Raw genomic sequence first — 16,653 nt, forward strand, 5'->3', positions numbered from 1 at the left:
TTGAGGTCTTTTGTCTCTTTCTTTTTCACACATTTTCTAAATTGTAAGTTTGTGGGGTTTTGTGAATTCAACAAGCTAAAAAAGTACAACAAAACACTAATCCCTGTGGAACAGACAGGGCTTTAGCATGCACTGTTCAAAACTGTTCATTTCACAGATAGACCAATGTCTTACTTAATTCTTCATACTCCTCAGTGACAAAAAAACAATTGTGTACTGTTATCTTCATAAAGCAAGGATTGCACAGTCCTGAGTTTTTAGGCATTGTTTCACTTTGATCACTGAACTGAAGGAAATTTAACTAGATTGTTGTTCAGTCAAGAACCTTTACAAGTGGTATAAGCCTTTGACTAAACATTGCACAAGACTGTCCTTTCGTAGAGGCTAACAAAGACGCCAGACTCTGCTGCTTTAGGGTTCTTATCTAAATCTTGCTGCAATTGATTTAGAGGCTTCTCCACTTCTGATTATAGAGGGGCTGTTGACTTGGGGAGATAGTCCCCTTTTGCCACTCTTCTGTATCACCACTTCTAGTAAGCCGGTCCAAAATTAGCTCTACATCAGCAGCTCATTCAAAAAGGACATGCCACTTCTGATTATCTCTAGATAAATGTCTTATTAGCTGTACAAACACTTCTTTTGCTGTGTCACTGTAAAAGACAAACCTGACATGAAGACAAAGATAATCATGTTCCAGTAGCTGCAGTTTCCAATTTCCTTGTACTAACAGATGTAAATAGGATGGCTGGTGGCTGTCACAGACAGTCCCAGAAAGAAAAAAGCAGAGCACAACAGCTGCTCTGATGCAACACAGGGAAGAGGGAACTTTTGCATGCAAATAAAAGAATACTTTATTTTTAAACATCTCACCTAAATGTCAGGGTATAAAGCTCAAATTCAACATGTAAACATCTAGCTTCTTGATGAAAAAATGTGAGACTAAAAAGCTCATGTACCTGGACCTCACAGACGACCTACTCCCTGAGGCTAGATGGAAAAAACACTGCATGACAGATGCATGGTCTGGTAAGGAATCAATTCTAGCATGTTCTGTCTTTGCACCTGACCGGTCCTGTTCAGTCCAGCCTCACTGAAAAGTCCAGAATCTTTCCTGCAGTGTAGCAGACTGGTATTTGCTCCATGAGGTCATTGCCTGAGCTACTTTCTCTGCTCTACAGAGCCCCTGAGCTTCTGCGCTTGAAACTCCACCTATTGCAAGTCCCAAAATCTCTATCCTGACTTATGCCACTTTGTACCTCTCCCTGAGGCCTCACACAATAAACAAATGGTTCATAAGTCATTTCCTTGAAACATTAAAGCTTCAGTGCAGACTTTGCCACTATCACTTGGTATAAAGCAAATGGTTTTGGTGCAGACTGCACAGAAGGGAAGAGAAATCTAAATCCTACAGCTCTGGCCATCACAAGAATGAGGTTTGTCTTCACAGAATGAAAGCCTAAAGTAACCATTCTGGAAGAGATTAATTATCTTTAGTTCAACAAACTGCTTGGGAATGGGTACAGCATGTGGAAGAAAGGGAAGACCAAATGGCATAACAAGGAAATCCTAGTGAGGTCAAACATTTGTAATTCCATTGCCACATTAGCCCTTTTCAGTGGGTATGGAAACCATGCCTTGAGCTATCTACTGGGATGCCTCAAAAGAGGATGGTCCCATGATGCAACTCCAGTTTTTCCTGAATAGAAGGGGATCCTCATTGCTTCTGCTGGATTTGAGAGAGGAGGTGAACACCTCTCATTTCTTGCATTACCTTGCCTCTCCAGGGTCCAGAGTCCTGGGCCGTCTATTGGCAACTATAAAAGCTGTGGTGGCACTCATTTTTTTGCCAGCTGCTCTTCTATGCTGGAGAGAAAGATAGAAGAGCAGTCTGTGTTGTCTTCCCATAGAAGCTTGAACAAATTTTAAATGGTTCCAGTATTACAGCAAGAGAGAAAAGGAGAGAAATTCCCCCATGCCTTAAGCTAGACACTTCCATTCCCAGAAAGGAAGCAATCAGATTTCTGGTTTTCCTGTTCAGCAGTACTTTTTTAAGGCAGCATGGGTTAACAAGGCTGAATAATGAACAATTTCTGATCAAAGGTAACACTGTCTTTCAAATTAAATTCCTTCCCAAAAAATGCAGAATTCCAGGTGCAGTCACTTGTTACCATATACGTTACCACTCTCTACACAATATATTTGTGTGACAGAAGGCAGGTGCTAGGTGAATTTTTCCTATAATTTGTCCCTTTTTTCCTCATCTTTTCTAGGAATGAATGTTTTCTTCTGTGGGTCTGCAACCAAGAAAAGGCTTTTTCAGGAAAGGAATGCAAATCCAATTGCCTGTTCAAAGGTGATCATAGTTCTTACCTGAACAGAGACAGTCTTAGAAGCTGGTAATCTGAAATAAGATCCAGGTCACTTTTCTAATGTGTTTCTTCTGTAGACTGTCAATAAGGAAGTAGTTTGTAATTAATCAAATATAGATCTTTCAAAAATTATTGCTTATAGAAAGCATTAAAAATTATTCTCAGAAACACTTCCACCAGAAACTATTCTTATCTTTTGAGTTTGGTTGCCAAATTCTACAGTAAATGAACATGACATATTAAGGTGAAGTATTTCACCTTCAGCGGAGAGCAGACTGTTGACGGCAGCATTCTGCATGAAAGATAACAAATGAACCAATACCCACTTAAGCTGCTCTGACCTCTTGCTCAGACCTTTCCTGGAAGATAATGGCAGGAGAGACAATAAAAGGCTAACACTGTTGATTAGCAATTGCCAAGAAATGTCTGGTCAGTAGGTCATGACAGAGATTTTTTCCCTCTCTGTCTAGAGATTAAATAATCCTGGCACATTCTTCTCTGACTCTAGTTGAGTGTTTACTCACAGAGTGTGAAGTATTCAGGTGTCTGGGGAGTTCAGCTTGGCACAGGGAGCTAAGAAAATATATACACAAAACGGATATATTTTCTGAACAAAACACAATATATCTCCTCACTGGCATACGCTCTACATTCCTTATACCAGTCCTATGAATATAATTTCAAAAAGCTTTTAAAAGCAGCCTTTATTCCAGTGGACCATTTACTTATACTGAATGGACTGGTCCACTCTTGCAGTAAACTGTGCAGGTGATTAGCCTTAGTCCATTATTTAAAACAGGGAAAAACATTCACATGTAAAACAAAGGATCACCCACTATTATGACGATCTTTCAAAGGCTACTCTATTGCTGAGCAGAATATCTGATGAGCAGGCTAATTTTCTTGTATAAATACCTACAGTGGAAGCTATATCCTCTAAAATTCAGTCCTAATAAAGCATTTTAAATATCCCTACCGCTGCCAAAAGTGGAGATCTCTGTCCCCTCACCACTTAATAGACTGCATTCTGCTACCATCACCAAAGGATTGCCTGCACAATCTATATGTTTTTCCACAGCAAAACACCAGAAGCATCATAGTTAGCACTTTGGGGCATAAAAACGTATCAACTTTTCAAACAATTCTAAGAGGGCTTTAAGAGCTCATGTGATCATACTGTCATCATGACTTACTGCACCTCTTCCTCTGCATCGGCATCGTCATAATGATTTAGAAGAAATATTGAAAGTATACATTATATGCCTTTGTATTTTAAAGGTGTACTTTTTTTCTCATTATTTTCATAGGGTTTTCTGAGGATTCAGAGAATCATAGGAAATTCCTTAGATTCTGAGATTTTTCTGTGCTGGCCCTATTGATGCAAAAGCTCACCATTATAACAGAGGCAGTTTAGACCAGTTTGTCCAGTGTCCAGCCTCAGAGCCAACTCAGACCAAGGGCACAGAGTAGTACTTGATGTGAAGCAGTTGACACAGAGACAAAAAATTAACTCTGTGCCTGTCAGAATCCTAAAGTCCAACTGTTCCTCACAGACAGCCAACACTGACAAGGCCCTGCCTCATCCAGCTGCTACCGAGCTTAGTAAGGTCACAGAATTACTGAATGGGCAGGCTGGAAGGGACCTCAGTAGGTCATCTGGTCCAGCATCTCTGCTCACTTACATTGTACAGCCTTCTGCAGTTAAGTTTCCATTCCCATCTCACTGTTTGTGGCACTTTAAGGTACTTGGCATCATGGTGTGACTTTCTGTGGCTATGCAAACGCCAGAAGAACCTGAAGAGTCAGGGGTATATTCGTACCTGTCTAAGAGTATTATTTGACTCTACACACATGTGCCTTCCTGACCTTTGCACATAGGCTTCTAGGCTCAGTGCGTGGAATTCCATCCTTTAGAAGAATGTGGCAGAGTTCCTTGTATCACACAGGAGCCGACTGAAACTGAACACATTAATGCACTAAGAAAAGGCTTGGTCCAGCTCTCCCAATGTGTCTCTGTAGCTATCAGCACCACTACAAAAGACTCCAAAGTCATAGCCTTTCCTATCAAGATTACATAAGGAGGATTAGTTGGTAAGAGTAGAACTGAGAGGAAAGGTCAGGAGAAGCAGATCCCCTTCTCACACACAGTGCCACAAACTTCAGCTGTACTTTCAGCTTGCCAACTGAGCTGAAAACTGAGCATACACACTGAAAAGATGAGAAGGGAGACCTTCCTACAGTGCATGAATAGTTGGCTGCACTTAAACAATTGAAGAGAAATGGCCCTGTATCTTTCACATAAGAAGCTGAGGGTAAATATAATCTGAGGAAGGAAGAAATATAAGGTCTGACCAGAAATGCTGGTTATGCAATACAGTTGTAAAGACAGCATTTTTGGTTTCTGAAATTCACCTGAAGTGATTCTTGCAGTAGACTCTTAGAAGTAAGAAGAGATTTATTAGCAAGGACAGATAAACCAAATATAATATTAAATCATATAGTATTAAATAATATATTAAATATTAAGAATTAAAAATTAAAAATTAAAATTAAAAATATTAAATAATATAATATTAAATAATTATGTGAACCCAGAGAGAGGCTCTGCAACCCCTTCTGTTCAATTCCTAGCACCCAAGAGATGTAATTTTTTCAGATCTAGAGGTCTGGAGCTTCTTAAAGATTCATTTGGTCTCCAGCTTTTGATCCAAAGAGACATCCTGTGTAGGCAGTTTACCAGAAAAGAGTTGGATGCTTTTGAAAATTCTAATACTTGAAACTCTAAAAATATTTTTTGTGCTATGACCTCTCCTGTTACAGCATCTAGCATTTTTTCCACAGTTCACCATGTTATGATCTTATAAAGATTTTCTTCCTGTTGTTGATTTGAGCAATTTTTCCATAATGTCCTAGAAACTACACACTGAAACCACTTGAAGTTTCTCATTGTCTCTGTAGTCTTTCTCTCTCAGCGATATATTTTGAAAAGATTGATTTTCCTGTAAATAAATTTGCCATCTTATTTTTTTCGTAGACTCCAAGACATGTCTTGGGAAAGCTGCCTCTGATTTGTCACTGCTTAGGTTTCTTCATGAAACACAAAATCATGTCCACTAAGAGGGTCCATTATAATTAATACACATGGGAATTTCCATGTAATGACTTCTCAGTGCCATAGGCCAAGAGGAGCAATTTGTGCCCTCGCTGTCCTTCTATTGCCTTCTGTTCTGTTGTGGGTTTTTATGTCAGATAAAGTTACATCAAGATTTTATTGTTTTCACTCCTGGATACATACCTCCTGTACAGTTAATCAAATGCTGCATTTATAGGCACTTTAAAAGGACAGCTCAAGCCCTTCCTACACTGCTCCTGATGCAGATTGCATACTACTTAGTTTCAGAAATGCAAAAATCAATGTGTCAGGACTTTCAGCTATATTACTCCTTTACTGGAGTAGTTATTCTTAATTCAGACACCACCTTCTTAACTGAGGCAATTGTTACACACAACAGAAAAAAATACTTTTCCAAATTCTTTTTCACAATGAAAATTTCATTTTATTGTCAGATCTATCAACACTAGTTTTCAATGTTATTTTTGTAAATGTAAGATCAGCACATGTCAAAGGTAAAAAGCACACTGTAAAACAGTGGCAGGAATCAGTGTAAGTTCTTTATGCAAATAAAAAAAAGCAAGTACCAGTTTTTGCATGCTTCTGGTGCTTTCTGGTAAGGTGGCAGACAGGAAGATAGTCTGCTTTCACAGAGGTTTTATTTTCCTCTCAGCTTTTATGTGATGATAGCAACTGGTTACTAAAATCCACACGGATCTTGTAGCCAACTGGAGGATATATTTATGTGTTCTAATGAAATTTAACACTTAACTAAAAAGTAATCATTCCATCATTGAAAACTTCCCAGTAGGTTAGTATTAACCCAGTGTCACATATGAAGAAACTAAGGCAGAAAGATTAGAGATTAAATTTCCAATAGTGGCTTCTTAGAACTGGGGCTAGTGGGAGCTAACTTCAATGCTCAGGTGTTAAATCTTCAAAATGTGGTTTATATATTCCCTCCTTACAGGAACTTGCTTTGAGTGTTCTGTATTTATGACAATCAGATGAGGAATGCAAGAAGCAATTTAACGGGTGAAATGTAAAGATGATAAATGGTTCTTCTCACGGCACAGTGCAGAGAGTCAGAGTCTGACAGCAGATCCTGGCCACTGGCCTATGCTTATTCTTCACCAAAAGCCACCTTGGCCAGCTCAGCTGAAAGGCTTCTGCTGGGGAATATGTAGTAGTCACAGTGCTATCACTGACAGACTGGAAAGTAACATTACCCATGGCTATGGACAGTTCACTCAGGACACTGGTAATCTTAGCCCAGAACCACAGCTTCAGAGCAGTAGCAAAGGACTGGAAACAGCCTGTATCTTCAGAAAAATTAAGTGGAACCTCCTCTTGACAGTTACTTTGTGTGATTACTCTCTGGGCTAGGAAAGGCGCAGAATCTCTGCTGGCTGAGATGAGCTCTTTGTCTCCTTGATCCTCCTTGTCCTCTCATCTCCTTAATCTCCTTAGATGATGGAAGAGAAAAGGCAGATGTTTTGGAGTCACAGTACCACTCTGCTCTCGCAAACTAAAGAAAAGAGATTAAACAAACTAATCCATAAAAAGTGCATTCCAGCTGCTCTCCTGACATGTTTTGTGAATTCTAACTGAACTCATCACATAATACTTACCATCACAACGGACGGTTTTGTTTCACATTCTCTAGCTGATCCAAATTAAAATGCTGCTGCCTTGTAGTACCACCCATGAAGGAACACCAGACGTGGTACTTGTGGTCAGCACAACCTTTCTTGGGCAGCACCCTTTAGTAAGCACCTCAGCACATCATTTTCCCCCAAAAAAGTTGATGGGTGAAAAGCACTTGAGAATGCAGAACTGTATTTACAGGTAAACTATAGCAAAGGGATGAAGGCATGATGGGGTTGTCATGTTCTCCGCTTGTACCAAATGGAAAACTCTCACAGTAAATCTAAATGACAAGTTAATTTGTTCTTTAACTTGTCTTTAAGATTAAAAAGGCCAGTGGTAACAGTGCTTACAACTGGATTCTGTGAGCTGAACCAAAATCATCAATTCAAACCACAGAGGCCACTGGAAAGCTACAGGATGAGTTCAGTTCTTACTGACAGACTCTGCTTTAGGCAACAGGCTGGTCTGAAAAGTTTCTTGTATTCCTGCGCCAACCAAATGACATGCAAATAAAATCCACATTAGCTAACTCCCTTGTTTAACATTCTAAACTCCATAATACAAGTTTACTAACCCAAATGTTGGGCTAAACTCAAAAACTGGGACAGTTCAAAGCAACAAGTATGAATTGCTTCAAGTGATGACTTAAACTATCCTAATTTAAAACATGAACTTTTATCTCTGCACTAAATGTCACTTGTTTATGGTTTTCTTTCAATATGCTCTTACACCAGTAGAAGCTTTACTTATCTCCTGGCCCATCTTCTCAACTCTGTCAAACCATCAGTTCATATGCATTTCTGCAACTTTACAATCTGCAAGAGTGTGATAAATTCTGCATTCCACACAACAGTTTGGGAGGCTTTTTCTGTTGGTTGCTATGCATTATCACATTGTATTATTTAACTATGTAGCAATATTACATTAGCAGCCAAGTTGATTTTTTTTTATTCCAAACATTTTTCAAGAAAAAATCCAATCCCTCAGCTGACTAAAGCTGAGAGATGTCTGAGATCTGTGTCAAAATGTTCTCTAAATAAAAAGACTTTCAAAGAAATGCCACCACAGGTGTGAACTACTTCCTTTCAAGCATATCTACCAATGATTTCAACCCTAGAGTTAGTCTGAGAAACTATCTTTCAAGCTATTTTAAAGTATATTTTCATAACAGAAATCATGTCTCAGCTCAAAAGAGAATTTTTACAGAGAAAAACATCCTAGCTAAGGGCCAAAGCTCAACAAAAGTTTAATATGCCTATGGCCATAAAAGACAGTAAAAACTGTTTCTATAAATATACCAGCAACAAAAGGAGAGGTAAAGATAATCTCCATCCTTTACTGGATATGGGGAGAAACATTGTGACAAAGGAGAAAACAGATGAGGTACTTAATGCCTTATTTGTCTCCATCTTTAATAGCAATACCAGTTTTTCTCTGAATACCTAGCCCTCTGAGCTGGAGGACAGGGATGGGGAGAAGAATGAAGCCCCCTTAATCCAAGGGGACATAGTCTATTACCTGCTACCCCACAAATTTATGGGATTAGACGAAATCCACCCAAGGGTACAGAGGGATCTGGCAGAAGAGCTCGCCAAGCCACTTTCCATCACTTACCAGCAATCCTGGCTAACGAGGCTAGTCCCAGTTAACCAGAGGTTGGCAAATATGATGCCCAAATACAACACAGGCTGGAAGGAGGATCTGGGGAACTACAGGCCTGTCAACCTGACGTTAATGCTGGGAAAGTCATGGAATAGGTCATCTTAAGTGTCATCACACTGCATTTGCAGCACAACCAGGAGATTGGGCCTCACCAGCATGGACTTATGAAAGGCAGGTTCTGCTTGACCACCCAGTCTCCTGAGGAAGAAGCTGTGGATGCTGTCTACCTGACTTCAGTAAAGCCTTTCACACCATTTCCCATAATATTCTCATGGAAAAGCTGACAGCCCATGGCTTGGACTGGTGCACTGGTCACTTGGTAGAAACTGCCAGGATGTCCAGGCCTTGAGAGTGGTGGAGAGTGGAGTTATATCCAACTGGTGGCCGGTCATGGGTGGGGTTCCCCTATGCTCAATACTGGGAGTACTTCTGTTTAATATCTTTATCAGTGATCTAGATGAGGGGATTGAGTGCACCCTCAGTCACTTTGCAGACGACACCAAGTTGAGTGTGAATGCTGACCTGCTGCAGGGCAGGAAGGCTCTGCCGAAGAATCTGGACAGGATGGATCAACAGGCCAAGGCCAATGGTGTGAGGTTCAACAAGGCCAAGTGCTGGGTCCTGCCCTTGGATCACAACAGTCCCAGGCTTGGGGAAGAGTAACTAGAAAGCTGCCCAGTGGAAAAGGACGTGGTGGTGCTGGTTGACATGAGCTGGAACATGAGCCAGGGTGTGCCCAGGTAGCCAAGAAGGCCAATGGCATTGTGGCCTGGATCAGCAATAGTGTGGCCAGCAGGACCAGGGCAGGGATTGTCCTCCTGTACTGGGCACTGGTGAGGCCACACCTTGAGTGCTGTGTCCAGTTCTGGGCCCCTCACTGCAAGAAAGGGATTGAGGTACTGGAGCGAGTCCAGTGAGTCCAGAGAAGGATAACAGAGCTGATGAAGGGTCCGGAGCACAAGTCCTGTGAGGAGTGGCTGAGGGAACCAGGGTTGTTCAGGCTAGAGAAAAGGAGACTCAGGGGTAATCTTCTCACTCTCCTCAACTGTCTGAAAGGAGGTTGTAGCCAGGTGGGGGTCAGCCCCTTCTCTGAAGTAACAAGCAATTGGACAAGAGGAAACAACTTCAAGCGGCACCAGGGGAGGGTTACGTTGCAAACTAGGAAAACTTTCTTCATGGAAAGAGTAGTCAAGCATTGGCACAGAGTGCCCAGGGAATTGGAGGGTTACCATCCCTGAGGTTGTTTAAAAGACAACTTTGATGTCGCACTTCATGACATGGTTAAGTGGTGGACTTGGTAGTTCTGGATTAATGGTGGGACTCAATGATCTTAGGGGTCTTTTCCAACCTAAACAATTCTGTGATTCTATGACATTTTTGATTTGACAACCATCTGGATTTCTTCAAGAGTCTGAATTTTGCAGGGGGACTATTCCTTTCTTCTCTTTGTGGGTGACTCCTGAAAGTAGCCAGCACTGATCCTCCAGCTACATGGGTGAAGATCTACGTTGATCTACATGGTAGAAGAGTAGTAACCCCTTAATGCCGACAACACAGAGTAATAGTGAAGTATTATTGGAAATGATAACATGTGAGCTCAGTAAAATAACCATGTCACAATATCAAGCACCTGCACTTAGCTGCAGTACATCAGGGTATGGTGTACCACCTCCCTGTAACGACAGGCATTTGTTCAAGCATTATATTTTTGGACTAAAACTTTCAGTTTGTCATTTTTAAACTGATTACCCAGTCTTTCTGGGCAGGTCTCCAAGAGTGTGTAGTTTTGTCTGTACAGTGACTAAGAAAACACTGAATATGAATACTTGGTGGTGTGTGATAGTTGGGTGTGGTTTTGTTTTGTTTTTAATGGTAAAGGAGTGTCAGAATGTTGAAGTTCTAGGAAAATAGAAATGGCTATCTCAGATCACCAGTTAATTTCCACTGTGTACTCTGAAAAAAAGTCACTTTCTATATAAAAATGGTATATCACATTCATTTATTTTAGTGGTGTTTTTAATGGATTAGTAAGATACTTTTTTTTTAAATTAGAACCTGCTTCCTGAAATTTACACTTCCCAACCTCTGCAAAGAGGAAATTGTAGGGCCTAGTTCAACAGAATAGAGCAGCAGAGCAATAAAATGGAACTCAGTGTTGAGCTATAAGTCCCATATGTCCATACAGCAGCATGCTGGAAAGCTCTTGCAAGGGGGAAGGAAGGAACTGAGGAACAACCACATGATGCCCTGTTTCCACAGTGAACCTCACAATGTGATTTGAGTTAAATTAAGAATTTGCAGGGAGGTATTCCCAGAAGTTGTGAGAGCAACTATTGCATGGATCCTATGTGACTAGCAAATAAATCTAAATAAGATATATGAAAGGCAAGCAGCATGGTCTCTGACTTGGTCTGATTATTTTTCAAGAATATCTGCAGGGTTATGCTTCCTACATACAAAGAAACAAGCACTAGAATCAAGTTTCTGGTTTTGTATTCAAAAATGGGAACCTTCTTTCCAGGCAGAGCCAGAGGAGCTTATTGTTTCTCTTCCCATTGTCATCCTAACGGTGTCTCTCTTGCGGTGGATTCCTGGCCACCTTCTGCTGTGATCCTGCACAGATTTTCACATCACCTGTTCATACTGGCCAGCACCAACGTAGCTGGCTCACACATCACCTCAGGAATGTTTTCTATATACTCCCAAGCTGTTCAGCATCATACCGCTATGCCATAAAATGCCAGGACTATGCTAACAATTTTGACTTTCTTTTCTTCTACCCAGTTTAAATTAAGATCTCACAGGTGAATACTTTCAATAGTCTCTAGCAGGAGTTTAAGAAAGGAAGCAATAAATTTCAGTTTATGAAAGAGCTGAATGTCACAGAGAAGCAGGGGACATGACAGTAATCTGTACTGTGATTTATAAAACATCAGCCATTTTGGGTGTGGTTCATGCGGTCGGCTTATACAGAAAAAAAAAGGCGAATTCCATTATGCAAAATATTCTTTCACTTTGCAGTCAGCCTAACTGGAAATACAGCTTGTGGCAGAAGCCAGCATTGTCTCAGACTGCATCTGTCCTCTCCCAAGCTGCAGGCAAATCTTTTGTTATTCATTCTTGTTCCATTAGACTCAAATTGCACTAAAGAGCATCTTTTATACATAAGATGTGACTACCTATTTAAATGTTTGTAATTTATTTCCTCATATCAAAGTAGCACCTAGACATTCCAGTGAAGATTTAAACCTCATTGCGCTTCTTACTTTGCAAATACATTATAAGTAGACCCTGTAATCCCCAAATTTATAACTGAAATTAGCAGGCTACACAGAGAGGAAAAATGAGGCTCTTTTGGTCAAGGTGATACAGCAAAGATATCTTAGTTGGTTTCTCGTTTCAGCCATGCACATCAGTAGCAGCTTTCTGAAATTGAAAACATGATGCCCATTTGCAGTTAATTACTGAAAATGGTGGTATTGTCAAGTCACCCATTAATATCAGTCACTCTGGTTATCAGACACATAGAACTCTTTTAAGGCTGATAACCCCTTTTGAACTGTCACTATGTTTCACCCTAGGAGGGGGCTGCATTTTAGCAGCGGATAAAGCATAACTCTCATATATGCATAATTCCTTAGACTTTCTCTAACTATTAACTATTTTTAAATTAATGGTAACAGCCTGTGCTCATTCAAATATGTCAGCAGTGTATATAAACTAAGAAATACACGTTCTTTTAACAGCTACATAGCTTCATGCTTTTGAAGAATCTTTTACAGAGTGCTCTTTAGCCTTCCTGCAAAGCATTTCTCACCCTTCACCTCATTCCTGCTACTATTTTTAGAAGACGGAAATGTAAACATATTGTCTAAAATTGCAAGGCCAGTTGAAAAGTACAGCTGTTGGAATTCTTGCATATGCTAGTGTAAAATGATTGTAGAAGAACACTCAGAATTCAGAAGGGGCCAGTCAGAATCAAACAGTTGTGACTCAGCTTCAAATGTTCCAGTCAATTCTAAAACAATGTTTATAGAGCTCTGGGACGCTATTGCACTGCATAACATACTAGTAGATAAGTGCAACAGGACTTTCAGAACCCTTTATGTCTCATGCCACAAGAGCTTCAAGATATATTTAGTATAAGTTCTTCGTGTTTTGTTAGTAATTTAAAGCATTTTTTAGAATTTTACAGTCTTTTTTTTAGGCTCATTTACACTCCTGAGGTGAAGAGAAAAACGAAATATATGCTAGACACATTTGCTGCAATGCTTATATGAGTGTTTCTCTTAGAGAACACTACAAGAAATAAAGAGGAAATGCTGTAATCAGCACACACAGGCTTCGAATGATTTAATACAGAAAGTGAAAATAGAAACACAAATATCTTTCTTCCCAAGTATTTCTTGGCTTCTTTAAAAGAAAGTCCAATTTGTGTCTGAACAATACTCCAATGTAGTTCAAATGTTTATATTTTTTAAAAATCGCCAAAAAAATATATTTGTGTTCCCTAGTGCTTTAGAAAAAAAAGTTTCTCTGTCACAGGGTTTGAGGCTTAAGGCCAGCTAGAAAGTGTGGCAGCTGCTCAACAACTATTTGAGGTGAATTGTAGACAAAAGTACTTTTATACATGGAAATTCACTCCTCCCATCTCAAACTAGAAAAGCAGGCAAAATGCCAGGAGCTACAGGCTATGAGCATGTTTTGAAGAGGGAATTCACCTGCCAAATCATGAGCTTGTTGAGCACTGCATGACTTTCTACACCCACTCTTCCAGAATACAGTTTCTGCCTGTGTTGTAGCCTGGAAATATTAGAAACTCTAACCTACTCCCACAATCCTTCCCTGGACTTTTACCACCAATGTTATTTGAGTGTATTCTGTGTCCTGCATAATAATTTTTTATGCATACAGAGACTCCTATCACACAGCTACACTACCCACAGCCTTTCTTAATGTAAGATTGAAAAGTTTCAGAAATCTCTATTACAGCTTTCTAAACTACGTTGACTTCAGTCCATTCAAAACTGATTTAAGGCCTGATCTAGATGAATCAGCTGATGAGTAAAATGGAAAGGCAGACTTCTTGTTACCAATAATTATTTAACCACAAAGTTTAGATCAATGTTTCTATTTCATTTCTTATCTGTGTTTCCAGGGCTTGGAACTGAATTGTTACAGTGGAAATGTAGTAGTCTGTCTGCTGAGAATATTACCCAGGTAAAACTTGAGAGTGAGCCACGAAATATGCAAGTGGAAAGAACCAGCTTTTCTTTTTTCTGACAATACATTACACAAGTGGAGTAAAGCACCATCCTCATCGCCCTTAAAAGTAAACCACATCAGCATAACTTCATCTTAGCTTTACTGGTTTCCCAACACTGCTAAAAGTGCATGAAGAATGTGTGTGCTTTCCAGTCTTGTAGGGGTATTGATCACTATATTTAGAATATGAACCCTGTATATTGAACAGAGGCTGGGGAAGCCATGTCACTGGCATAAAGCACTACCAAAATCACTGTCTTTATAACTCAAAGCTTCTACAAGTCTCCATAGCATGCAAATATAGCACTCTCAAACCAGGAGAAAAACTACAGATAATATTGCAGTGGGGTTTTTCACTATTTTAACATTCTTATCTTGGAATTGAGGACTATTTTGCTCTTCCTGTAATCTGGAGCAGCTGTTTGTTTTCTCAGTTTTAACTGTCAGCCTCAGTTAGCATGAATACAGAGCTGTACAAAGCAGGGGAGAAGGCCTGGAGTACTTCTTCGGAGCAGATTCATTCTACAGACTATGCTTCGGTTTTCATGCCACAGTCAAAGCAACACAAGGCAAGATGAACAGTGGCCTCTAAGAGATCTCTAGGATCATCAAGAAGTGCAACCATGAAAGAAAATCCTTTTGAAACATATTATTCCAGTGGTATCTTGTTCCACTATAGCTCCAAAAAAAAAAAGAAATCGGCATTCTTTGGAAATGTGCTGAATGTGAGGAAAATGGAACATTCTTCCCCATCTGCTGGAAATACTCTAAAGTAAACAAGGGTGCTAAGTACTGGGCAGAAATACTGGAAGTAATTTTTAAAAATAACAGAAAGGCAGACGCCAATGGAGGCCCCTGGTCATCTGCCTAGGCTTAGCACAGTTTGGGAAACTAAATCTAGAGATAGCTGCCAGATGGCTAATCATGGTTAGTGGAGAACACAAAGGGCTTTTCTTGATGATCAGGCTTAGCAAAATAACAGATGTCCCCAAAAAATGAAAATTTTACAGATTCTGAAAAGTCTGGAGTCAGTAAATTTATATAGTCTGGATCACAAATTCAAACCCTCCATTTAAATGCAAGGCCTTGCTTAGATGTTGACTGTTGTCTAGGAAAAACAGGCTTCTAGGAAAAGCTTTAACAAGCTTACCTGTACCTGAGGGGAATGGTGCAGGGTTTCACTCTACTACTAGTATACCACAATCAACATAAGACTAAGATGATAAAATTATCCAAACTCCTCCTGGTGTTATTAGATGGGCTAAGAAGCATTTCCCACACCCACATAAGACAACACAACACTTACTATACCTAATACAGTCATCTAATATACTTTAGAAAAGTCAGTAAGAATCCAAAGAAGTGAGCTAGGTAATATAACACATTCGTGATAATTAGTTTTGTTGGGAGTTGTATGGCCATTGTACCAAAGTAACCAATAGAAACCCCAGAGGTCCTGGTGTAAGAAATACAGAAGATTAAAGGTTGAAACTTGGTGGGGCTTTAAAGAAATCTATTGCTTAAAGCAATTTATTTGAAGCATTACTTGTGTAAAGTAAACAATAGAAGATAAATTCCCTTTTTCTTGCAGTAGCTAAAATTTATACAGTACCCCAAATATCATTGACAGAGGCACAATGTCCTCTCTATCTCTTCAATAATCTTGTTACTTGTGTTTTCCTCCTTTTTACCTTGACACTTTGTGGCCCTTTTCACATAACTTACTTCGTTGATATTATCAGTGATTCTTTTTTTAGCACTAGGGTTTGACTCAAACAGGAAGTGTATCCACCGTGCTTCCTTTCCTTTCAAGCTGTGTGTTGGTCAGTCAAGCAGTTAGCATCCTGTTCTTCACTATTACACTGTAGTTTCATTTAATAAAGAAATTGACACTAGTATTGTCTTGCCTGATTCAAAAATAAAGATGTGTTTCAAAAATCAACTGTAATTGAAAAGATACATACTGTAAAAAATGTGCCATTAAAGGCTGAAAATGTAGATTACCTCTATTACTGTGACATTTCTTTACAGTTTGGTTAGGTTGCATTTACTCACCTGGATAGTCCATTTTTGGAAAACTGAGGATGAAAACTGACCTTCTAGAAGACAATGGAAAAAAATTTAACTTCACTGAGTACAGAATTTCCTTTACTTCTTCTTCTTTTTTATATTAAGCTTTTCCAAAAAAGGTTGTTTTTCAGTCTCCATTTGTACACAGGCAATGTCACAAAACATTATTTGGGCATTACATTTTTTGTTCACAAAACAGATTAAACTCCCTTGCAGAAAATCAATTCTGTCTGCCAGAGCTGACATCTTTTTGTCTGCATTTTGGACTTATCTACAAAAAAAAAAAGTTCTACAAACAGGCACAAATAGGTCAAACTCATTTAACACAGATACACTGCATTAACAGTATCAAGTCTTATACAGCTTAAGACGGCTCCTGCTGAAGATTCTTTTACCTGATACAGGCTTTATGTATCCTAGAAAACTTTTCTTCCTCAGTTAACTTTAACAACATACAAAAAGGAAAAAAACAGTACCACTGTATCTTGAAAGAACTTTACTTTTGTACCAATATTTTATAAAGTT

General features: G+C 39.4%; 1 protein-coding gene across 1 annotated transcript in view; it reads left to right on the forward strand.

The window, feature by feature from the left end:
- The first annotated feature begins 9,183 nt into the window (after nt 1-9,183).
- Nucleotides 9,184-16,653, forward strand: part of IL6ST (interleukin 6 cytokine family signal transducer) — a 51,835-nt gene continuing 44,365 nt past the window's right edge. Inside the window, exon 1 of the mRNA XM_048291263.1 lies at nt 9,184-9,384. Within this exon, the coding sequence (XP_048147220.1) occupies nt 9,184-9,384 (201 nt within the window). The remainder of the gene's footprint in view (nt 9,385-16,653) is intronic.

The sequence above is a fragment of the Corvus hawaiiensis genome, chromosome Z (genome assembly GCF_020740725.1).
Source record: "Corvus hawaiiensis isolate bCorHaw1 chromosome Z, bCorHaw1.pri.cur, whole genome shotgun sequence".
Lineage (NCBI taxonomy): Eukaryota > Metazoa > Chordata > Aves > Passeriformes > Corvidae > Corvus > Corvus hawaiiensis.